Genomic DNA, 25,230 nt, shown 5'->3' on the forward strand with positions numbered 1-25,230 from the left:
TGATTGTCACCCATCCTTTTTTGAAGCACACATAGTTTTGATGACAACCTACTCACATGAGTCAATACAGCATTTTCATATGGAGTAGACTGCAAACCCTCACATCCCACTCTTCTATTCTGAAGTGTCCTTATCCTAAGAAGAAAATTAACAGAAACCTATTTTGTTTCTGAATGTTTTCCTTGCTTAGTGCTGGTTTGGTTTTTTTTTGTTGTTGTTGGGTTTTTTTGTTTGTTTTTTTTTTTTTTTTAATTGTGTTGACATTTAGTCTTTTCAATACAGCAGCATTTCTTTCTACACCAGCAGAATTACCATTTAAAATGTCATACCTCAATCTGGTCTTCAATTATTTTACTACTGTACATATCTGCTATTTCTTGCAGAATCACTCCCAACTGGGAGAATGACTAAGAAAAGCAGTAGGCTGGCATTTAAAAGTGATTTTCCGACATAAAACCAAAAAACCCAAAAGACACCCATCAACTGATGAATGGCAAGTCTTTTGTTCAGGTATTTTGGCAGAATCTCATGAGGACACTGTGCTGATGTTGCACAGAGCAGGGCTATTAAGTGTTATTTCTCTCTACAGATACTACAAGAATATAACAAATGAAGAGAGGTTGTTGGGTAATTAGACGTGATACATACTGCAGCAGCTTCCTAGACTCCAATAAACTAGTCCATTGCCAGAGAAGTTCCCTTGGGATCTCAAAGGAAGGGGACAATCTACTGTAAATACCCAGCTCATTTCCCTCTATCCACCCAAAATAGCATTATCAAGGTCTTTTTCCTTGCTGGTTGCTCCAAGCACATTGCCTTGTTCCAGGGGTTTGCACAGAAAAAAAAATAAAAAAGAAGTCCTCCATGTTCCCCACCCTTAATCCCCTTTCTACCTTCACCTCTTCCTCCCCTCCATAACAAATCGTGCTTGGCACTAACTGAGAGTCTCTGTGCTCTGGAGCTGGCAAATCCCTTTCTGTTCCAACTCTCCTCATACCATTTTCCACAGCTGAATGCCCTAGGAAGGACCAATCATGCTCTTTTGTTCTGTGAAATACCTGACACAACTTTGGAAGCGACTGGAATAAATATGGATCTTTCCCATTTGCTGCTCTCCAGCTGCTACAGCAATCTGCTCTTACAACACACACGTACCTGCCTTCTGTGTGTACAGCTGTAAAATGGTGATGTTCAAACCAGTACTTTTTCATCTCTATTTTCCTTTTCTCCATTGTGTTCTGCTTTTTTTTATCTCTCAGTATCACGGTTTGAAAGCAACCAGTGCTAAACACACAGGACAAAATAACTGCTTTTATTACAGCTGTGAATGGCACCAATTTATGTAGGAAAAAAGCCACTTCATAAGAAAAAGCATAATTTTATCCTTGAGATGACTGCTTTGTGATTTCCTTATATTATACACAGTGAAAAGTTGTTTTTCCAGGACTGTGACTAGCCCATATGAGGGTACATGATACTAGTTAATGAGTATATTTTGCAGTAAACTAAGTACAGATACATCCAGGGATCTCTAGTTCAGCTGATGAATAAATAAAAGCATCCAGATGGCAAGCAGACAAAAAATTAGCCTTTGTCACAGGTGCATTAAGAGCACTCAAGTCCCTGCAATCTTCCTATTTCTTTTTCCCGCACAAAGAAATTATCTAATAATTCCCTAAATAAATGTTTAACTTATAAAACCACTTACTTAAGTCTAAAAGGCCTTTTAGATTCAAAGAGAGTTTTTGAGAAAAACGCTGTTAACAAACAGTTTCGTAGGTAGGATGGTGCTCCATATTTGAACCCAGCACACAATTATCGTTGATTCTTTACGGATTTCACGTGTTCCTTTTTGCAAGCCCACAGCGAGAACAAGTCTGACATACCTGAACGGACAAGGACTCTCCCCTCACCTGGCAACTTCCAGGCCGTTCCCGAATTTACCAGACGATGGCGCACTGGTCCCAACGTTGGTAAATAGAGGTGTGTACTGGGGAGAACTTTTTATGGGAAGGGAATGTATTTTGTCACATATTTTAGAAATGTCTTATTAGTAAGTAAAAAAAAAAAAAAAGCCGTATTTTTTTTCCTTTTTCCTAAGGATAACAGAGAGGATTTAACTTTATCATGGATGCAATAAGGAAAAGCACAAACCTAGATCGTCTAATCGGTTATTGGGAGGGAGTTTAGATACTTCTTGAAGGTATATACAGGTAAACATCAAGGAATACACGCTCAAATGCTTCCTTCTATTTCCAAATATGTAATAAAAACATTGTATGAGGGGAAATTAGTTGTGGTGACAGGTATCTGAAGTGCAAGTAGAACAAATTATATTAATTAATGTAAACAACATAAGTTATCATGCAAGCCCTTTGCTTCTATGAAAGTAAGCATTGCTTCTTTGGGGTGCTGAATTCATATTTCCAGGAAAACACATACTTCCATCTGAAACATCCTTGACTGTGCTTTTTTTTAAAGAATTGGATGACATTTTCCATCAAAAATATACACTGAGGGAAAAAAATTTAAAATAGGCAGGTACAACTGTAAATATGGAATATTGTTGTGTTTACATGCTGCAACTGCTAATACAATGTTGTCTTTTGATCTAGTTGAACAAGTTTCAGAGAGAGAAAATAGAAATGACAGAGGCTGATGAACTCAGAACCACAACTTCCTTCCAGTAAAGTCTTCTTTCATTTCTTCAAGCTATTAAGCAATTCTGTGTTTTCTAAGCTTTTGCAGAAGACACACACCTTAAACTGGAAATAGAAATTGCCCAACCAGTTACACACTGGTTTCTTTCTACTTAGATACTTGCTTTAAATGGAACCTAGGTGGAACAAATGAAGAGGGTTCTCAGGTAGCCTGGCTGCCTCGACCTGCAACAGAGCGAAGTTCAAGTCATATAATAGAAAATTCAAAGGAAAGTGACTCTCTGCTTATCAAAAGCTAAAGGTCCAAGGGCAGTAAGCTGTAAATGAGGATATGTTTTAGATACACTCACTCGTGGATATCTATGCATTACATTAGGTCCATTAACTGCCTTTGTAAAGCAGTAATGTCCTTCCACATTCAGAATGATCTTCTTCCACACTCAGACTTACTACATTTGAGGCTGCTCTGGAGGGAGGATCAAGGGAAGAGGTTGTCCCTAATTGTAGCTGTCAGAGCTAGAAAGAAGTAGCTCACAGAGTAGGAGTAACAACAGAATTAAATCCTGCTAATAGGCCCAGCATGTGCTATGGCAAAGTAGGGTATTCATATTGCAGGGTTGTTTGCAGGGTTGTTTGCTTGGATTTTTTTCTTTTTTTTTTTTTTTAGGAGTTCATGCTCTGTTGATGGTACAAGATGTGTTTGCGTACAAATCTCGATGTGTTGCGACTTACAAAAGAGGAATTGATTTCTGGGAAGCAAAAAGGGAGAAACTAGAGGGTACGCAAGCCCTGTGTGTTGAGTGAGATGGGAATATGAAGAAAACCGAGCCGGAAACTGGCATAGGGGCGACTCCTTGGTCTGGGAATTGGGATAGGGGAAAGATAAGGGGGAAACGGACAGAATGGTTTTTTTTTTTTTAGGAGTTCATGCTCTGTTGATGGTACAAGATGTGTTTGCGTACAAAAGAGGAAGGAGGGAAGAAAACAGATAAAGCCAGATCATGTGGGTACTGCAGATAGCAACTGGAAAACATTGGACTCCATTATGTTACCATGCAACCAACTATGGAGCACACTACTATTTCTGCACCAAATTGTGGGGGTCAGAAATGAAGCCAATACCAATTTCCTTTATAGGCTGTAGCATTAACTGATCTGTTGTGCGGCTCAACTAGAATTTTCTCTTAAATAAGGTATGTTTTACCAGTCTAGCCTACACCATGCTAATGTGCTGATCATGTCCTTGTGCTAAGGACAAAAAAAAAAAAAGAGATTGGAGCATTGCCCCCATCTCCCCTTCTTTGCTGGGTGGCCATACTTCCTTTTATTTGTTTAGTGAAGAAGAAAAAAGTCCAATAGGTAAAGAAGCTCTCTTAGCTTTTGCTTCTCAAAACTGATTACACATTGCTTCAACAAATGCTCATCTGTAGCTACAATAACACCTCTGTGCTGTAGTGTTTCTTATTGAGGAATGCACATCACACCTGTGGCACTGCCAACCAGACAACTGTGAGGATTCCTAAAGACAGATAGGAAGGTCAAACACTTCAGCTCTTTATTGAGTGGATCCATCTATGACTTCGGTGGTGACTTTTTTTTACCACTGAGGGTTTACACCTCTTCCCTTGACACCTATCAAGAAGTGATACACTTGACAGTGTGTCCTCAAACACAAACTTACATGTAACACCCTGCTTAGCATTGTGCAAAAGCCTTCTTCTTTGAGGTAGCACACATAAAGGAGCTTGAGCAGAGACATGCCCAATTCTTAAATGCTTTTATTTTTCTTAAGAAGAGAATTTTCAAAAAACACATACTTGTGTACAGATACACAACCACTACAACTTTTACCGTATTAACTCCATGCCTCCCTGAAATCAGTATAAAAACATTCTCATAACTTCAAAATAATGTTTTTCTAAATTTACTTTGTACAGCATGCTATTGTAATGCTGAAATTATGGCTAAGAGTTTGGCAATGAGGCAAAGACCAGAAGTGCAAGTCATTGTGACTAGGATTGTGCTGTGGATTTCTGTTTTTGGGAGCAAGGTGGATGCTGCACTTCTGAAGCAAATTCATTTTTCTGACTGTCGCGTGTTTCATTCAAAGCCTTTCACAAGAGGACAAATAAACACAGTAATGGCAGCACAATGTAAACATCTTATTTAATAATGCTAACAGTCATTAAAAAAGATATTCAGGCTTCACTGAATTATAAAGGAAATTGCAGCAGAAAGGAGAGCTGCATCATTAAATCAAATGTTCTTAACAGCTTTAATAGGAAAACACCTTTCCCTTTGTTTTATTGTAGTGATCAATGATTTATTACCAGTAGATGACTTTGCTTTTCTTTGTCAAACTGATAAGACACTTCTGTTACTACCAGGGATTACAATTAATCGGGATTTTCTGCATGTACTTCCTTATTTGTGCAGCAGCAGCAGCATCAAGTAAAGAATGGTGTTTATTAGTTACCTGCCTACTGGAAATATATTTAATTCAATTAAAGAAGTGACACATAAGAGGAAATCAAGAATGTGAAAGTTTTGCTAAGGTTGAAAGCTTAAACACATTTATTTTCATGTAAGAAGTTTTTCAAACTTGTGTGGCTTTCTGATTAACTCAGCTAATACAGCACTTTGCAATTAAAAATTCACATATTGTACAATACTGAAATAGGAAGAGAAAGAGCTTTACACAAACATTGTGCTGTTAACAACCTGTCTAACAATCTAGCTGGGAGACAAGCAGTACTTTCACCAAAGCAGTACTTTCTGGAGATGAAACACAGTTCCCTGCACGAGGCCCTCAAGCCCACAGTCCCTACCAGTCCACCTCTCGTGTAGCAGAACAGATTGGTGTCATGCCAAATACCATACAGATGAGTAAAATGATAGAAAGTGGCTTGAAAACCAAAGAGTTCTAGAGAACAGCTGTAACCATGAAGTGGGATGCAGGCAGCTCTGCCTCGTGACTGCATGATTCAGTGTGTGTTCCCTCAGGCAATGCTGACAAGTTTGCTACAGAGCTCTGGTCCCCACCGTCTATTTTTGGTGCTGTATCCTAATGACTTGTCCTCCAGAGTCTGTAGCTCCTCAGTTCACCATGATCTGGTAACAGCAATGTCTGTGCAGCATTCCCACTCACAGCAGCGGGGAATTCTGCTTTAAAAATCAATTGCTGTGATAAAAGTCCCAAGTTCAAGACCTATCAGCTCCTGCTCCTGCTTCAGCAACACTTGGGGTCAGGGAAGTCAGCAAGTCTGGCTGAGTGAGGGTGAAGGGAGTTTGAACTTAAAAGAAATGTTTTCTAATTACTCAAAAAATACATGAATGGAAAAAAGTGTTTCACAGCTATTGCCTGGACTGGCACTATCACAGTCTGCAATGCTACAGGAATCACAATGATTTATAGTGCTTAGGGTTAAGACCTGCCTGACCACTTCAATTTTGGAGTTACAGAACATGAACAAGTTCTTTTGGCATTTCCTTGCTAGGAAGCAACCAGGTGAATTGAATTTCACTAACAGAACAACCTTTACTCAAAACAAGAGATATTTTGATAGAAGTGGGTAAGGAAGTGTCTCCTATAATATTATTAGCAGATATGGTCTTTATTTTTTCTGCAGCAGCATAATTAAGACAGAGCTTTCAGTGGAATGGACCCTCCCTACCTAATATAATGTTAATATGTTAAAAAATCAAAAGAAAAACTGCAAATGTTTTTACGTGAGTCTTTAGGCATGTTTACGTCTATGACCCAAATTTCTGCTTCATTTTTTAAAAAATGGAAAGGCAGTTTTTAAGTATTTCTGTTATTTATGCACATACTGAAAATATAGACTTCTTGAAAAGTTTACAATCTATGCATCCTTACTGTTACTAGTAAGGATCCTCTTTTTTTACCTCCAATGGTGCATTTATTACAATCCCACCAGCATAAATAAAGCAAAATAGAAGAGGGGGAGGGAGAAGGAAGACAAGCATTACAAGTAGGGCCTTTTCTGCTTAATTTCTGAATTCAAACCACCAGACTAACTATATTCTAATCTACTCATTTGACATGTGTACCTTTCAGGAACACAATGCAAGTGCACCATCAAATTGTAGAAGTAGTAGAAATAAATTAGGCCAAGAAAAATGTTAAATTTTTCTGATATGTTTGTTTTTATGGGTGAGACAGAAAAAGATTTGGCAAGAATAAAATATGTGCCAGTAAGTGAAAGAAGAAAGGAGTGTCAGTAGAAAATAGGAGGAGGGTGTGAGAGACAGCAAGCAAGTAATACCAGAGTCTAATAATATTCTAGATCAAATGTTTCAAGTTGAAGAGAGTGATTTTTCTACTGCTTGACAGCTGGTAAAACTGGAAGCACATTTATCTGAATTTTCACAGACATTCACATTTGTAAACCTTATGGAAACAAGGTCACAAAAGTGACTTGCTTTACACCTTAAAAATGTTGCATCATGAAGCCCAAGTTATTTATACAGAACACCTTTTAGGGAATGTTATATATGGTCAAATCCAGGCCAAGAGCCAGGCCCAGCACCAAGGCAGTGCTGTGGGGGAGGCCCAGCCAGGCCCCTGATGCACTGGGGCTAAACCTTGGATGTCTTAAAATGAAAACGAAACACAAACCAAACCCCTTGTTGGGATCTCACTGCTAATAGATGAGGGTATATTTAAATTAATTTCCTAACCTTGTTGGCTAGTACATGGCCTATATCCTGAAGCCAGACTATCTCTTGGGCTCTCACTTGCTAATGCATCTCCTAACGAGGGCTCTGCCACCCCCCATTACAGCTCTCTCACACCGCCCTCATCCCCCCACAGGCGCAGTGGGTAACACTGGGGGGCAGCTTTTCACTCAGAAGGGTGAAATTTGTTGTAGGCCTGGGCTCCCTGTGCTGTGTGAGGGGCCCTCGCACGCCCTGGGTAAGCCCTGAGGAAGGGCAGCACCTTCCCAGTAGCAGCGCTGGCCAAAACACACACAACAAGATTATCTAAAGGTAAAAGCTAATTAAACCAAAACCCCTTATTCATCAGGTCAAGGTACAGCATAAACAGGGTTGGTGCAGCCTCGGTGATCACACGGCCTGGGTGATCTTTGGTCAGGGTGAGGCGCGCAGGAGAAGGCGCTGCAGACGGGGTGTCACACCCGGCTGAGGGCTCTGCAGGGTGCCAGGAGTGTGATGGCTGTTTTAGGACGGAGAGAGCTTTTGGCAAACAAGCTGCCTGTTCACAGCAGAACCTGAAGGTCAACACTCACCTTGTCCCACAGCAGTGCCCGAGGCCAGGTCGTTGCTAACGCTTTTATTTCCATTTCAGTGACACTTTCAGGCAATCTCATGTGCTCCCGTACAGCAGCGATGTGCTGTAGAGCAAAGACTTCACACAGCAAACTAAAGCTGTGCTGAGTAGTGCGGCCTTGTTTGTTTAATCTGAAAGCTTTTCTGGGAGGTGTCCCACACCAAATATTGGCCAGATCCAGTGAATCATTCCCATTTCTCTTGTTTGCTTTTCACAGCTAGTCCTGGGGACAGCCCCCTCTGCACTGAGACAGGCGACAACTGCAGGATGAAGCATTTCCTTTAACAGTTGCATCAGCCCCCTCTGTAAGTTACTATTTTCTGCAGAATGGCGATGAAGTAACCAGACAGTGCAGTACTATACTAACTGCACCTTGTGGCAGAGAAATACAGGGGCTACGGGACATCAGAAGGAGAAATGCTGACACCAGGGCTGTCATAGGCAAAAAACCCTCAAACTGAAAACTCCATACAGCACTCTGGTAACCACAACAGCACGAGATCTGCAGTTTTAAGTCCTTCAAGTACGACTGTAATAACAAAAATTAGTAACTGATTGCACGTACACTGCAGAAAGCAAGCTCCTATTCTTCTTCTCTTCCAGAGAGGTATTTACCAATAGACTACTTAGAAAAAATTAGAAAAATGTGACCATAGATTCTAATGATGCATTTCTAATGGTGATTAGAACTATAAAAAACATTTCTAATGGTTTCTAATCTATATTTGAAACTCTAACAAGCCAGTGAGCATTTTAATTAAACTTTGTAATTAATATGAAAGTTGGAGGTGATACAGTTCTTTGAAAAAGTACTAGAATTGGTGAGCAAAGATAGCCATTGTTTAAAAAAAACAACCAAAAAACCCAACCCAACCCAAAGAACAGAATGGAGTAGGAGACAAAATGGAGAGAAGGAAAAAAGTTGTAAATTACTTCAATAACCTCTAAACTGTCCATGGAATAAGAAGTCATGGATTTGCTTAACACAGGACAGGGAAGTCTTACTCTTCTGATAAACATCAGCTCATAGAATTCAGCCAATTGAATCTTTACTGGTTGTAGAACAAGGAAATAATTTGTATATTGTGTGTATAGATTTATGTCTATACACATAGTAGTTGAGCTGGGGAGGTACAGTAATTTTTCTTGGTGTGCTCTCCAAAAGTCCTCACCTATGCAAGAGACGGACTTTTAGGGACAGTCAGAGAAGACACAAAATCCCAAGAACTTTCATAACACTCACAATCTTTTTGAAGTGCAGAAAAATATTTTGATTTCTCACATTATGTGACAACCCTCCCAACAAATCTATATCAAAAAACAAAAAACAGAGCAGCTAACAAGGCAAAACAGTTTATTACCAAAGCTGTTATGCTTCAGGACAGGATGAGAGAAGCAACAACCCATGACTGATAGCAGTCATACTGCTTAATATGTTACTGGAATCATTACTGAAAAGTAGTTAAATACAAAAATGACATCAAAATTACTTACATTTATTTCATAGTATTTACAGACCATACAACTGGTGTACTGAAGAACACACTCATTTAATTCATGCATCAACTCAGAGCACAGCACTTTGTTTTGTTTGGCACAGTCCAGTAAAAATATGGAAATATAGAATAAAGTAGAGAAATATTTTGAAATATTTTCTGTATTAAAATACTTTAAACTTGTACTCCTCAGAGCACTGTATCTTTGTGGTTCTATGCTATCCAACCTTGTAATGCCATTCCTTAAAATGAAAGCTAAGAAGGTATTCTGAAAACTAGTAGTTCCTCTCGTTCTAAAACATAAAAGCTGCTGAGTCATCATTACTTGATAAATATTTACGCTGAATCTGATAAAGTAACATTTTAACTTTTTTTTCCTCAGCTGAAGAAAACATAAAGCTTCTGAAACCAAGCCACCTTGAAATTTGGGAAGCGGCTTTTCTAGCTGAAGTTTGTCTTTGCTGCAGCAGAGCAACCTAAAGCACTTGACTATTACTCACTCAGGGGGACTTTTTCCAGTTAGCAGTTGTTTCACTTTTGCTTTCTTCCTGACAGAAACTGATCTCCCTTCTGAACGTCCATTGTAAAAGAAACTGAGTAACAGACTGTGAAACTGCTTAGAAGATAGAAAATATCTACAAAAATACAGAAGATATCTACAAAAGGACTGTTCTATCATTGGATGCATTTCTTGTCTCATTAATTTACTGGGGGTCTGCCCATTACATTCTTTCCCTGGCCAACCCATAAGAAAACACACAGATGCTTAGAAAGGAAGTGTCTCTTCATAGAATCATTTCTAATTTTAATATGTTAGTTTCTATTTGATAAAGTAGATGTTCCTAACAGCACGTAGAAATGTTTAAAAATATTGTTAACTGTGCAGTACATTTGAGCTTGCATTTGAACAACCTTGCACAAAAAGAAGAAATTAACATTGTTTGGGATAATGCAAGTTTCCTAATTCTAGTAACTTTTTCTAAATTTAAACATGAACAATATTTAAACACAACAGAAATGATCTCATTTTCATTTCTGTATTAGCCATGCTCAATTATTCAGTTCTAATCCTGCAGTCTCAAACACACCCTTAAATAACCTACTGGACTCCTCAGTGGGTTAAGGTGAGCACATATATAAGTTTGAGTATTTGCAGCAGAACATTAGTCTTGACTTAAACTGTCATCACATCTAATGTAGACAAGAAATGCAAGTGTACTTTATGACCACATATGTTGCCATACAAAGACATCCTCTGGATATGACTTTGGTCTATATACTGCATTGAAATACAGCATAGAGAGGAAGCAGACCAGGAATTCCAGTTTAGAAGGGCTTTTGGGTAACCTCCATTTACGGAATTTACATAAAATGTTGTAAAAATTTAGAATTTATTTCATTAAAAATTTATAAAATAACAAAACTAATGTATTTTGAAAAAAATCTCAAAATTCTACAAAAACTGTGAAGGCTTTTTCCATCTATAATTACCATCTGAATATTCAACATTTGGCATGAAATGCCTACTGAAAATGAATATTTGAGTCAGTTTTTTTGGACTATGTGGATGCTGTATGTCAACTTCTAAAGCAACACGAAACTCCTCATTCAGAGTCCAAAAAAATGGAGGAAGACCCTAAAAATGTAGCAGAAGCATTTCCGCACACTGATTTCAGTAGTCAAGTTTGTGCAGAAGTGATTCCACTAGATTCATAGGGCACCTTTTTGAGGCAACAGAAACTTCTCACTTCATAAGCTTTTTGACATTTTCCAGCTCTTCTATAGGCTGCCATTTCTGCTGGATTGTTAATAGCTGGAAGAAATGGAAAATATGAAAGTTAGCAAAATCCCAGTGGGCATTTACTCCACTCCCACACCCCCCAAGTCATACATCAACCTATTGGTGAAGAATTTCTAGTAGCTTTACATTTTTCTTTCAGAGGTATGCAAGAATAGCAACTGATGACATATATAATAATTTGTTGAACAAAATAGTTTGGATATTACATAGATAATAATGCCAAAGAATTTTATTTTTCCTTATAGTAGATGCTCTACTAAATAAAGATATTTTTCCTTCAGGCTGCAGTACCTAAATATTCTTAGTCAATTTTGTAACTCAGGAACAAGGGGAAACAGCCTTCCTCTGTACTCCAAATTTCCAGTGTTATCAATGGATTTGAGTAAATGGATGTTGGCAGTGGGAACAGACACAGCACAGCAACTAGAAGAGCACCATAAGTTCAAGATCAGACCTAGAATGTAATAGCTGATTCCCTATCATTAGGTAACACAGGGAAGATATAAAGTAATGAACTAAAATTTTGTTTCTACTATTAATTAGATATACATCAGCTTTACTTGTGTTTCCTCATGAATATTTTGCTAGTTCTTACACATTAAAACAAGTTACTCACTGTGTTGGAAATATATGCTATTTATACTGACCATATTGCATGTAAAAATTACCTTCTGAGGCTTGGTAGGATCAATATTTTCCCAGGGTTCTGGATTGCCACTCCTGTTAATCCTTTAAAAGAAGATAAAACAAGACAGGTACTATGTTTTAAGGTGTGTTCTTCCGTACGTTTTTCTTATATGAGCAGCCTATCATCAGCAGAGCTATTTACTTAAATAAGGAGTTCCCCAAAACACAAGTTTACAGGTTTGGGTGTTCTGGGTAGAATCAACAATGGCTTGCTTTATGTGCATCTTCCAAAGGACCAACCAAGCCAACACTCATGTATCATGTGTCATGGTAAGGGAAGCAAGCTGAAAAATCAGAACTGAGTAAGGACACAAAGTAAGGGGACTCTGGCAGCTAAAATGCCTATTCCGATCACTTTAAAGTAAATAAATAAACTTCCCAATGCTTGAAGAGTATAGGACTTAATTCCAATTATTAGCCAAGCCACTAGAATACTCTCTTAAGTTAATATTATCAATGCTGCTCTTCATATACAAGTTAATAGTCTGGTTGCAACATATCTGCATCTCATCTACCTATCTGATTATTTGAAATTCTTGATAGGAGCATTTAAAACCTGTTACACCTAAAGCAAAGAAAAATATTAAATCAAAAATTAGGAAATAATTTGGACTACTGTCCAAACGAATTAATTTCTTTGCTATTTACTATCTGCAGATATTTCAGGTGTTACCAGTAGTCTGGAACATGAACATGGATTTTTTTTTTTTTTGGATGTAAAACATGATGGTCAAATACTTCTGCCGAATACAGAAAGGTTAGGGTGAGCACCAAACAAGAAGTATTTTGCTTACATCACATCAGATTTGCCGAATAGGGAATACATGCTAAAAGAGAACGCCCCAATTGCTGCCACGGACAGTATTCCAGCCAGGGGAACGAGCTGAAAGACAAAACGGAGAAAGAGCTGAACTGGTGTCCCGGCTGAGAGCTGGGGGAGCAGGGGTTATACAGCACTCAGGTGGCATTAGCTGTTAGCGCATATTACACCTCTGTATTACTCTTCACACCACCTCTTCTAACACGGGGCCCTCGCTCTCTCCACTTCCCCGGGAAGGTGCTCTCTATCCAGCGGCAGCCCCGGCGCACCTGCCCGCGCCAGCCGCATCCCTCCCCAGGGGCGGGCACCACGGCCCCGGCTTCTGGGAAAACTTACTTCTCTTTTTGTTTTAAGTATCTGGAAGATGCTCCTGTTCATCGTGGCGGCGGCTGCGGACCTGGGACAAGCGGTTCGTGTTACCGCACCCCGGGGGAGAGGGGCAGGACAGTACCGGGCTGCGGGGACGGGCGCTCCCCGCGCTGCACACGCACCGCGTTATATACGCACCGCACCGCGCCCCGGGGCGCGGAGGCGGGACGGGACGGGACGGGCCGGGCCGGGCCAGCAGTGCCACCCCCTGGCCCGCGGCGGTAGGCGCAGGGGAGCGCCCTAAGGAGTTCCCGGCCCCAAAGGGAGCTGCCGGGAGACCGGGATGCTGCGAGTGCTCTTCCCGCCTTCCTCTCGCAACTCCTTCTCTCTCCGTTACTGCAGCACTCAAACCTTTCTTCTCCATTTCTCCTTTGTCTTCTTGTCTGTCCCCGCCTCCAGGCAGCTGCCCAAAGAACAGCACACCCAGGCAAACGCCCAGGTGAGGCCAGGGTCTGTCTCTTCCAGAGCTCAGAGAGGCGCCTATAGCGACCCAAAGAGGACCCCAATGTCACCGTGTCACCTTTGCTGCAGCAAAAGCTTAACCCAGCCCCATGTTCCCATCACTCTGCTGTGTTACACAGCTCTCATCTCTTCCCAATATCCCTGTCTGGGAAAAACTCCTACCAGGGACAGGCTGGAGGTCAGTGCTGCCAGCAGATGATTCCTGCATATTTCTCCCCTTCTCTCTTGCCCACTGGAAAGCAGTGAGAGGAAGAAAAGGCTGCTGTTACTGCAACGCTCTGCTGGCTCCCTGCAGCAAGGAACAGACACGACAGGGCACAAGTAGTTCTGTTGGTCCCTCTAGGGAGCAAGTATGGAAGTTAAGCAGCAGGGTCTTTGAGGCAAAGGACTGGCAGCATTCTGCTGTCACAACAACTGTCAGGTCTGGCAATTCTAATACAAACCCTCAAACACTGGGAAGCAAAACAATTACCTAGAAGGGTTTAACACTTTTTCTCAGCACTGCTGCTGAGAAACCTTTGGGTGTTTGGGAAGTTCACAAGCATTGCTAGGTTGTTGCCAGCAATAAAGCAATAAGGATAGTCCTTTCCATAAAATGGTGATCAAAGCCACCCAGCTAAACCCTTTCCTAGGTTACAATGGCTTCTACTACGGCCTTTGGCCCTCCACAATCACCAACTGCCTTGGAACTGCCTTTTGTGATCCATCTCACTATAAACCACACTCAGTGCAGTCCCTACTGTCCCTGTTATAAGAAAGAAATATTTGTTAATGGGTTTATAGCTCACAAACCTCAGCTGAAATAAGGAACTATCTTTGAGAGTGGTGTATTTAGTTCACAAATATTTTCATTGGGAAAAGGAAAATATAATAAAAAATAATAAACCCCTTCCTACTCTAGAAAGTTAAAATGCACACTTACACGTAGTACCAATTTCCTTGGATATAACTGTATTTTAGAAGGTGACTTACAAAAATATACTGACAAAGAATGGTTAGGTAAGGAAAAGAATTTTGCACAAATTGTTATAAAGCAAACTACCTTCTCTAAAGAAATTATTACAGTTTGAGCTGATTGCATACTTCTTACCTGCTTACTCAATCCAAATGTTTGTACAGTAAGCAGTAACTGACCTAAAATTACTCCTAAAACTCCAGACTTCCAAACCTACAACAAGGTATTAAGCACTGACAACTTTTTCACTGCCACTATATTTTGGAATCTGCTTGTAAGAAAGTAAGCCTGTGAATAGGCACATATAAAACACTTCACATTTTATACAGAATGGGACTTACTTCCTCCTATTGAACATGTGAAAGCTTTTCTACTTTTTAAATATTCACTGTCCTATGAAGACTTCTCAACACATTATAAATTAAATACTCTCGTGATGCCAGTGTTTATACTGAAAACTGGGAAATCTACAGTAACACTAAGCTGTTCCACAGTGCTTTATCTAAGTATCTCAATTACTTGTTTCATCAGATGTAAACCTATCCAAAGCAAACAAGACTTTAATTTATTATTCATTATCGAAATTACAGACCTTTGACAAGTGAAACTTTACTGTATTTCATACACCCTGAAACCTCCAGTAAGTACAGTATTAAAAAGCAGGAAAGATGTAAGCCTTTTCAAAATCTTTGCAATATATTTAAAAATACCTATGCCACTCCTTTTTGATTCAAGAGGTTAATTCTTGATTATAAAATTTTTCATAAAATTCCAAGTCTTTTCTATTTAAGGATGGTTTTACAGTCTTCAATGATTTCACAAAATGCTCATGTTTTACAGCAGTTGCTTCAAGTCCATTCTCTTGCAAAGCCAACAAAGCAGCCTTTAAAAGAAAAAAAAATAACAATTTGAAGTGCTTATTATGTTTTAAATTGCAATGAATTTATTGCAAGTGTTCTAAAATATCTTACAAGGAACAAAGTCTTAGCTATAGCATCTAAAACCAGCAATGTATAATTTATGGTTATTTAACAACAGATAAACATCAAATAAGGTTACTATAACTTCATTCACTTTTTCTGTCTGGATTAGACAATATATCCTTGATCACTTATATATTTGGATTTTCTTCCTAGTCTTCTCTCTTTTATACAACTCTTCTCAAATTCTAGATTTCTCTTAGTTTTCTTCTCTCTGGTCTTGACATTGCATGCTAATTTCAGCTAAAAATGCTGCAGTTGCCTGCAGTACACAGAGTACAATTCACCCAGATGTGAGCATGGATTAGAGAGAGCCACACAAAATAAAGGGTAGTACAGTTCCTTAACTTCTATTAAATTATCACAGAAAGATTTCATTCTTATTTGGCTTTTTTATGTAAAGAATTAACCCTTGTTCAGTTCTCCCGTTTTACTCTTTATATTTTCAATACAAACTGTGAAAGAATCTGTACTACTGATGGCTTGGTAACATCTATGAGTTAGCTCTCCTTTTTCATTGAAAGTTTTCATTTACAGTTTATTTCACAGATGAGCCAGGAATATTTCTTACCTCCTTGCACAGATTTTCAATATCAGCTCCAGAGAAGAGGTCTGTTAGGGCCGCCACATCTTGTAGTGACACATCAGTATCCAATGGAATTTTTTCAGTGCAGATTTTCAAAATGGAAAGTCTTCCCTGTAAATTGGTGTATATTGTAGAAGAAAACAAAACCAAACACACCAAAAATTAATCCTTCTCCAAAGCAGTTACAAATTTGAAATTAGAACAAAGGAAAATCCAGAAGAATACCAAAATTACCTGGTTTCAGTGGAAGAATAAAATGCTATTAATGGAGATATTACCTACTCTTACAGTTATCTCATATTTTAAAGTCTGTTATTCACAGTTACTCATTACTTCATGAAAACACAGTACTTTAGACTGATGAGTCCATATTTGGCCTGTTTTGGGTCAGGCCAAGTAGCTACTGTGAAGCTCAGGACAAGTAGCTACACTACCCTTGGGAACAGGCCAGACAACTTGTTATGGGTATTTCCTAAACTGTAGCTTGATTTTGTAAACACAAATTTTCCCTTATTTCTCTATGCAATACTATAAATACATGCACCAATTAAAATGTTACAGGTACTTAAAATACAAGTGTCTTTATTCCTTTTTAGATTTCTTCATTATACCTTGAGTTTGGTGACTGATCTTCAGTGAATCATCCATCGTTAAATATATTACAAGAATATGCCCCCTTTGCTCTTAAAGTCAAGTCTACTGGCAATTAATATCTCTACCTTTAAAGCCACGTAAGGATGTGTAATAAATACATCACCTTCAGATCTGGAGGTGGAATATAGATCATCTTGTCCAACCTTCCAGGACGCAATAAGGCATCATCCAACATATCTGGTCTATTTGTTGCAGCAACTACCATGAAATCTTTGTTCAAAGTTTCCTGAAACTCTAGCTGAGTAAGAGATCATACAAACATATCAGTGCAACATGGTAAAGAGAGATAATAATTAAAGATTCGTTAAAAACTAATGAGAAGAAGGGAAGGGCAAAAAGACGATGTACCTTTACATGTAGCTATTTTCCTTTCAATATTAATATTTAATTTTTCTTGAAGTAAAAAAATGCCCTGGTGCAGATCAGATTAAAAAGAGGAAATATGGTTAGTATCTGCCTTGACAGTAAACAGAGGCTTTTCTCTGGCCAGATTGCAACAAAAAATCTTTTATATGCAAAAATTCAGTATGCTGCAATTCTGAAACTGTACTAACTGAACTTTAATATTCCCCCAAAGAGTATCATAAGAAGAAGAAATTTAAATACAAAAAAGCTAAATATTAAATATTGGGAACCATTCAGTGAAAAGCGAAGGTACAACTTTTTGTTTAAGTAAATAACTGATCATAACTGTGCTGCTTTTGTATGCAGTATGTATGAGAAAGAACTACAAATGAAGTAGGGGAAATGCTTATAAAAAGTAAGTTCAGGGAGGAACTTGAATAAGAGTAAAAATAGCACAGTCAGTCTAAAAAATTACTGTAGTGTCAAGGAAAGGATTTTTGTGACAGAAGATGAACACCAATTAGTAATGCTCATTAGCCTGTGTGGGTATTTTGTTCAAACAGTCTCCTCGAGGAACAGTGTACATAAAAACAGTCTGCAGCCTATATACAGTATTTTCTAAAAATTAGATATTATGGCAGAGTAAAAGAGCATCTTGCACGTTTTTAAGCTTGAGGATTTTAAGTTTAAGAAGTGTGAATGCCAACAAGTAAAATTTTTGGAACAAGTGGACAGCATTTATCATTCTTCTACAGAAAAGGGAGCATAAATACCTTTCTTTCCTCATCATCACTTTGTTCTTGGCACTGCCCCTCAAGCTGTAATTTGCCTCCTCTTCTTTCTGTAACTTTGAGCCCAACACCATCCAACTCGTTGAGGAGAACAGACAGAACCCGCTGTGAGACCCCAGGGCCAGTTCTGCCGTGTGACCGAGACCCCAGGAGAGTGTCAATCTCATCCAGGAATATTATTGCTGGAGGGTTTGCTCTTGCTTGCCGGAAAACCTTTTTAAAAAATGTTAATAAAGTCAAACATTGATGCATGCAGTCTACCAGGTAAGGTGAAAAAAGTTCAGTTGCATATACTCTGTATTTTACTTAAGTTTAAAGGTACATTTATAACGACTCACAAGAGCTGTTCTGGCTTACATTTACTATAGGCAAATTCTGCTTCTTATTTATATGCTTAAATGAACTGAAAACAAAAGACTAGAAATACTTATAAAGTTTAAAACTTTATAATTTTAGGGATAGATTCTCACTTTTATATAAATGTGAATCTCTAAGCCATTTCTATTTAACAATCAGATGAGACCTCCATGATCTTTTCAATAACAAAATTTAGGTCTAACTAATACTTTACAAAAGTCAAGCAAAAATAAACCATAGGCCTTACACAAATTAAAAACCGTACCTGAGACAAAATCTTCTCCGAGTCTCCAACATAAGGTGAGAACAAATCAGCACCACTTACAGAGAGAAAGGAACAGTGACAACTGGTGGCCACAGCCCTCACCAGCGTGGTTTTGGCACAGCCAGAAGGCCCATAGAGGAGGAGACCCTTGGGATGGGACAGGCCCATCCTAGCAAATGCCTGAGGAAACTTCATAGGCCACTCAATACTCTGCCAACACAGAAAAAAGGGATGAAATTCTTAGTAACAAGACTACAGTTCATAGGCAATCAATAAAAACTGCCAAGCACATCGCTTCTTCTCCTTGATACAAACATTAATTTGAAATCAGGGAATACTGATTTAGTCTTTCTTCATATAATTCCCCCTTCTTAAAGTTTCCATCTGAAGCAGATGGAAGCAGACTAAAGGCAGTCATGGAGAGATGATACACAAGAGCCACCTCTGGCTAAATATTCAGGAATATTCACAAATTATCTGGCTACAAGTTAAGTATTTTTCAGCTACTAAAAAACACGCATATTTTCCCATGATAGTATTATGCTTGGTGTTACAAGATATTATTATCTTGTAACTGGAAGGCCTCTAGCTCAAACATTGTAATAACTTAATGTAGTATAAAAATGTTTAAAATACAGTTTATAATCAGGTAATTAGCAAGAGAATTAATTTTCATAATTAGCATACAGAAAAACTTGGAGCATATGCTTATTAGAAATCAGCTGTTCATCTAAATTTGTTCTACATGTTACCTGTTTTAACTTTAATTTTACATCTTCAAGACCACCAATTTGCTCCCAAGTCACAGGTTTACACTCTGTTAGTCCAACTGCACTTCGAAAAGAGGATGGTTGAATTTTTTTAAAAGCTTCTTGGAAATCTCCCATGTTAATCATGGTTTCAGTTTCAGTTGACTCCTGAAAAAAACCCCAAACAGATAAAGCATATTAACAATATTTTTAGGTAATACTTAAATGCTGCATTATATGTGGAAACACTTCACAGAAGGCCAAATGAAACTAATAAAGAAGCCAATTCCTGCCCTAATGAGCCTAGAGAACTGCAGATGCAAAAATGCAACACAAAGTAAAATACATTCTCCTTAATGGCATGATTTTACACAAGAAAAATCTATTTTAACAGAAATTAATGTTTTAGAGAAAACTACTATTCCCTAAATTATAGCTCCAGTAGACAGTGATGTGCTAAATCAAATGGTTGCTAATTTGAGGGTTACCACACAATAAATCATACAATCTTCTGAATAGAAATAAAAAGGCTGCAACATCCATTTTCACCACACTGAAGAAAGCAACACATTTTATCTCAAACATGCTATACAATAACATTATTAAACTACAGATACAGTAACAGAACTAAGATGTATTTTACAAAGGCACTTGCAAAGGGGCCATCTACTTATTCATTACTTTCATTTGTCCATCTATTCTTTTCTGAGATACCAGGCCCAAATAATTTTATTATTTTCAGTGCTATGCTCTCTTTTTTTCTACCCAAGTGAAGACAGAGGGCTCTACCATTCTCTGCAGATGCTTTTGACTTTGGAAATTTTACAAATATGGCTTTAAATTTCTGCTCAGCCATTGCAGATGAAAAACTACATCAAACATGTATCTCACAATTTTTGTAAAAGCCAGAATAGAGACAGGAGTATTAAGAAATAGGCATTATAGAAATAGCATTAGAGAATTGCTAAGAGGTTAAATTTCTGCACACTGGGCAGTTATATACCTTGTGTCTACAAGAATTTTATATCCAGCCATACAACCCAGATGATAGTAGTTATTTTCACTAGCTGTTATACACTTGTGTATCAACCTAACTTTAATTTGCAGTTATTAGAAAGCAGAATTCTAAATTAAATTAAATAATAAACGAAATTAAGTAGCTTCAAAAGAGAGTGTTGGTGGACACAGTTTACTTTGCTGAAAAAGACAAAAATGTCTGCTTTGCACAATTCTAAAGAGGAAGAGGATAAAAACTTTCAGCAAAACTTTTCACTCAGAAAGTAGAAAACAGTCCTTTCAGGTGAGAACTGAAAGGACTAGAAAAAATGGCATATATACATTTGTAACATATTTGGTGGTTTTAGTATTTTAATTTCTGAGTCTTCAACTTCTTGAGCTTTTCGAGTAAAGCTGAGCATTAATGAGGAAGAGGTGGTAAATACATTAATGACATTGTCCTTGAGTGATGTGCAGCCATACCAAGGAGCTGTGGGACACAGCCTGCATAACAGCTTCCCTGCAGAGTGCTGTGAGGTCAGCTCCCACATACCCAGGGGTCAGCTCTGCCAGCTGAGCCAAATCAACGTCTGCACAAATGGGCATATCAGACGTAAGCAACTGCAGGATGGATCTTCTTTGTGTGACTGTTGGGGTCCCAATAATAACCTAAACCAAATATAATAAACAAAAAATTTAAGTAAATATTGTGCTATACTTATTTTATAGAGCTTTCATCTCTGTTTTATATTGGTTACTAAAGATTTCTATATACTTATAATTGAACTAAATATTGTTACAAAAAACCTATTAGCAGCACTATACAAATGACAAATATTTAAAATACCACTTAATTTCCAAGTGAACAGTGTTTGTACAAACAGTTGTTCATAAGACACTGTCAGCTAGTGTCTACCAAGTCCCATTTTCAGGTAATTTCAACATTGAAATAATAATTTCCTTGCATCACAAGGACTAAATTAGATTCATATGACAGGGAAAAATAAATCAATGAGGTAAACACTCATACATTATTAAAACCCTGGTGAAACACCTTCATAAAAATATATCTCAACCATCTATAAATCCTGGAAAATAATGAAGATTACAATTATGAAAGCATTAAAGATCTTGACTAAACTGGATGATCCAAAAGTGGGTTTAGCTAGAAAAATAAACAACACAAGCAAAAGAACTGTAAGTTGCACAACTGTGTTTTTCTTCTCTTGGCTACTAGGCTAACAGAAGTTTTCCAGAACAGACTCAACCTGTTACTGAAATCTGAATAGAATTTTTGACACAAGAGGTTACTAGTTCTCTGTCACAATAAACCTTTAAGGAGAGATGCATCAATCTTCAATCTAGAATTTAAATGAAAAAATTTAAGCCTGTAAGGCTAAGCATCTGTAAGCAAACAAACCCCTCAAGGACAGGTAAAGATAAAGAAGCATAAAGAATCCCCTTGTCTATTTTGAAGTATACCGAGTTCTCAGTGTCCCGGGTAAAAAAAAATCCCACCTTACCCAAGCTGAAGCAAAGCAAAGCAATGGGATACCTGGCTCAAGGCTGCAGAATCCCACTATGAAACACGACCAGTAGACATTAAACTTTATCAACAGCCCACTTCCACATCAATAAGGAAAGACAAAAGTGTGTATGAATAAGAGGGTTTATTTACCTCTCTGTCAAATCTGCCAGGTCTTCTGAGTGCAGGGTCTAAGGCATCTGGCCTGTTTGTTGCTGCCACAATGACCATCTTACCCTCGCTCCTTACACCATCCAGGAGCGTGAGCAGCTGAGCAACGATCCGATCTTCAGGAGCATTGCTTGAACTTCCTCGCTTCGGGCACAAAGAATCAATTTCATCAAAGAAGAGAATGGTTGGGCCTTCCTGTGACATCTCTCTGCCTTTTTCAAAGACTCTCCTCAAATTCTCTTCACCTTCTCCTGGCCTTGAGCCATGGAGGGCTGGGCCACTGACGCCAAACAGAAATGCACCCACCTCTTCTGCTACTGCCTTTACCATAAGAGTTTTCCCTACACCTGGGGGCCCAATTAACAGCACTCCATTAGGGACAGAAAGCCCCAGGTTCTTAAAAGTTTTTGGAAAGCGCAAAGGCAGATCGATCATTTCTTTCAAAGACTTTCCCACATCATCTAGTCCTGCAACTGAAGTTTTTGCAATGCCTTCTGACAAATGTCTGTACCATTCTAAAGTGATCACCTCCTTAATTTTTATGCTTGTTTGGGGGGTTATCAATCCAGCTTCCTCCACCAAAGAGTCTGCAGACAGTATTTCAATATACACCACGGGATTTTCGGGACTTGGGGCAACAGTTACAACGTAACGAGGCAAAACATAAACATTTCTCAACAGTTCTCTGACCGTCTCCTGCAACACCGCTCTGGGAGTCGACTTTTTCAGCGCGGCGCTCCTGAGGACCACCCTGACCGCCGCCTTCCCCAGCCGCCGGTGGGGCAGCGGCTCCAGCTGCCGCACATCCAGCGAGAGCCCGCGCAGGGCCGGCGGGGCCAGGCCCGCGGTGCTGCAGGTCAGGTCGGCCTGCAGGAACCCGTCGGCCAGGTCGTGCCGGGGCCACGCCGTGCACACGCAGCACCCGCCGGGCAGCGAGATCCTCAGCGGGGCGCCGAGCCGGGCCCCCAGCAAGGACAGCGCGGCAGGTCCCAGCCGGCAGCGCTGCGTGCCCTCATCTCCCGGGTCCGGTGGAAGCAGCTTCAAGGCCGTCGGCTCCATCGCTCCCTCCGCGGGCGAGGGCAGCGACCGCCCTGCTCCGCGCGGGCCCGGCCGGCTGCTTACTCACCGCGCCTCGCTCTCCCGCGGGGCTCCTGCTCCGCCGCCACCGCCAGGGACACCGCGGCCCCCCGACATTCCCGCCCCGGGATGGGACAGCCGGGAATGTCCCGGCCGGGATGGGACAGCCGGCAGCGGAGAACGTCCCGCCCGGGATGGAGCGGACCCACTCCCGCGCTGACAGGCGGCCCCGCGCATGCGCCACAGCGGAGCAGGCGGGCGAGGCCCCGCCTCAGCCAACGCAGAATCGAAGTGACTGTGTTAGGAAAGGAGCTCACTGTGCCCCGTCCAGTCCTTCCCTAAACACCTGCGGGGACGTCACTCCCCCACCTCCATGGGCAGCCCATTCCAGTGTTTGACCACCCGTCCTGTGGAGAAATTCTTCCAAATGTCCAACCTAAACCTCCCCTAACGCAGCTTGTCCTCTTATCCTGTCACTTATTGCCTGGGAGAACAGCTCGACCCCCACCTGGCTACAACCTCCTTTCAGGGAACTGTAGAGAGGGATAAGGTCCCAGCTGAGCCTCCTTTTCTCCAGGATAAACATCCCCAGCTCCCTCAGCTGCTACTCACTGGATTTGCGTGCAAGACCCCTCACCATCTTCATTGCCCTTCCTGAGATGAGGGGCTCAGAACTGGACACAGTTCTCCATGTCCACCACCTCCCTCACATCCTGCCTCAGCTGCCTCCCTGGGCCTTCCCTTTTGAAGGGCTGTCAAAGCACTGCCTGTGAGGTGAATGTGTCCTAGAGATTTCTTATACCTTTATTCCACAGAAGGAATGCACTGCCCCCCTTTTCCCACTGCCACTTGGCTTGTTCTCCACGGAGCTGGTCATGGCAGGGATCACTCACTGCCCTCATTTCGTCACCCTCATTTTGTCTCCTCAGCACCTCCTGCTTGTCAGTTTGGTACTTCTTAAACATGTTCCCAAAAGTTGGACTTCCACTTTCCCATGACCCTGCCAAGTGCTTCCCTTGGCTCAGGGCAGCATCTTTGTCACCAGTGGTCAGGGTTGAGTCAACTGTGGGTGCTGGTTAAAGAAATATGGGTGAAGCCACACAACTGACTCGAGAAGCTGCTGATACAAGTAATTAAAACACAGATATTTATTTAACAATTGGTAGAACTGTTGTAGTATGTTGCTCTGACAAATACTTAATCAGCATTTAAGAAAAATAATTGTATAAAGTTTTGGTCCATCACCACCTTCCTAAATTGTGCTGTGAATTGTGCAGTACTTTTATAAAAACCTTCCAGGAGGTCTGTCAGCATTGTGGGATACAAGATAAAATTGTGATCTATAAAATTTAGTATGTGCATAATTTTATTTTGCAAGTAGCTTCATTTTAAGCAAAGTCACACAAGTACCAAATACATACAGACTTTATTTGAGACCACATACATACAAGAATTGGGATCTCAAATGCAAGAGGCCAGTCAGACACAATTATATTCACAGAAAACCAGAGAAGGTGGTTTACAGCACAACTACCATATTTCCTGCATGTATTCTGAAGGCCTCAGCGGGCGAAGCATAAGAAAACCTTTATGATGGTGGCCTGACTAATCACATTCCTTACTGAACCAAGGGCTGTACACAAAATATTTAAGTAACCCATAAATAAAAGCAGGCAGTGTTAACAGAGCCAGTTCAGATAATTCAAAATGCTGAATAGAACTCAGAACGACCTAGGGCCGAGCAGTGCAAAAACCAGCAAGCCTTCTCTTTAAACCCAATTATGTGCAAAAGGGCCTATGAGATATTTCCTTTCAGCTCATGACCAACTTTTCTCCTTGCAGTGTTTATTTTCTATTCCTTTACTCCTGGATATCAACTTAATATTTGTTTTCATAGCATGGTTTTACAGTGCACACATATGCAAATGTTTATGTGGAATATGCCTATATGGAATATGTAGACTTATTAGGTACTTAGTGTGGGACATACTAATGTTTGTCCAGAGAATGAACAGACAAAAGATTATAAGGAGCTTTCATTCCAAGAAGGCAAATGTATTTTCAAGCCAATGTCTTATAAACACATTCTCTTGTTTTATTTCTTTCCTCAAAGGTTCTCGTAAACACGAGTGCCCTCAAGTACGTACTCGATTAAACAAAAAACATACTCTGT

The 25,230-nt window shown here is 39.8% G+C and overlaps 2 protein-coding genes and 1 long non-coding RNA gene across 7 annotated transcripts; 1 reads left to right on the forward strand and 2 right to left on the reverse strand.

Annotated features, from left to right (window-relative positions):
* Positions 1-7,554: 7,554 nt before the first annotated feature.
* On the forward strand, positions 7,555-11,895 carry LOC113993721. 2 transcript variants are annotated; one of them, XR_003542748.2, is made up of 3 exons: positions 7,555-7,670; positions 8,189-8,276; positions 9,850-11,895. It is a non-coding gene; the product is annotated as an uncharacterized LOC113993721 (long non-coding RNA). The 2 variants fall into 2 exon arrangements; XR_003542749.2 differs by lacking the exon at positions 7,555-7,670 and adding an exon at positions 7,846-7,958.
* CUNH15orf48 (chromosome unknown C15orf48 homolog) lies at positions 9,309-13,319 on the reverse strand. Its single transcript, XM_027732154.2, has 4 exons — positions 13,112-13,319; positions 12,750-12,838; positions 11,937-11,997; positions 9,309-11,280 (listed from the first exon to the last, which is right to left on the reverse strand). The coding sequence occupies exons 1-4, from the start codon at positions 13,151-13,153 to the stop codon at positions 11,212-11,214; spliced, it is 261 nt and encodes an 86-aa protein (XP_027587955.1). The 5' UTR covers positions 13,154-13,319; the 3' UTR covers positions 9,309-11,211.
* SPATA5L1 (spermatogenesis associated 5 like 1) lies at positions 12,752-23,256 on the reverse strand. Of its 4 annotated transcripts, XR_005566777.1 has the most exons (10): positions 21,963-23,256; positions 20,768-20,953; positions 19,292-19,456; positions 18,540-18,749; positions 17,900-18,130; positions 16,885-17,019; positions 16,113-16,238; positions 15,272-15,444; positions 13,769-13,895; positions 12,752-12,838 (listed from the first exon to the last, which is right to left on the reverse strand). XR_005566777.1 is itself a non-coding variant. In XM_039390106.1 (9 exons), the coding sequence occupies exons 1-8, from the start codon at positions 23,037-23,039 to the stop codon at positions 15,292-15,294; spliced, it is 2,283 nt and encodes a 760-aa protein (XP_039246040.1). In that variant the 5' UTR covers positions 23,040-23,256; the 3' UTR covers positions 12,763-12,838; positions 15,272-15,291. The 4 variants fall into 4 exon arrangements, 3 of the variants coding, with proteins under 3 accessions (XP_039246040.1, XP_039246039.1, XP_027587945.2); XM_039390106.1 differs by lacking the exon at positions 13,769-13,895 and having other exon boundaries at positions 12,763-12,838; XM_039390105.1 differs by lacking the exon at positions 12,752-12,838 and having other exon boundaries at positions 13,312-13,895.
* Positions 23,257-25,230: the final 1,974 nt, after the last annotated feature.

The sequence above is a fragment of the Pipra filicauda genome, unplaced genomic scaffold, assembly GCF_003945595.2.
Source record: "Pipra filicauda isolate LSUMZ 115617 unplaced genomic scaffold, ASM394559v2 scaffold7_size6619720_pilon, whole genome shotgun sequence".
NCBI classification, from domain to species: Eukaryota; Metazoa; Chordata; class Aves; order Passeriformes; family Pipridae; genus Pipra; species Pipra filicauda.

Excerpts from the sequence above, each read along its gene's own strand:
- CUNH15orf48 (XM_027732154.2), bottom strand. The coding sequence starts at position 13,153 with ATGAACAGGAGCATCTTCCAGATACTTAAAACAAAAAGAGAA. Across the intron at positions 11,998-12,749 it reads TTCGGCAAATCTGATGTGAT|GATTAACAGGAGTGGCAATC; the intron begins GTAAGCAAAATA and ends CTTCTTTTAAAG. Across the intron at positions 11,281-11,936 it reads ATCCTACCAAGCCTCAGAAG|CTATTAACAATCCAGCAGAA; the intron begins GTAATTTTTACA and ends CATTTCTTCCAG.
- SPATA5L1 (XM_039390106.1), bottom strand. The coding sequence starts at position 23,039 with ATGGAGCCGACGGCCTTGAAGCTGCTTCCACCGGACCCGGGAGATGAG. Across the intron at positions 19,457-20,767 it reads CTGTGTCCCACAGCTCCTTG|GAGTCAACTGAAACTGAAAC; the intron begins GTATGGCTGCAC and ends GGTTTTTTTCAG. Across the intron at positions 16,239-16,884 it reads TTCCACCTCCAGATCTGAAG|GGAAGACTTTCCATTTTGAA; the intron begins GTGATGTATTTA and ends ACCAATTTACAG.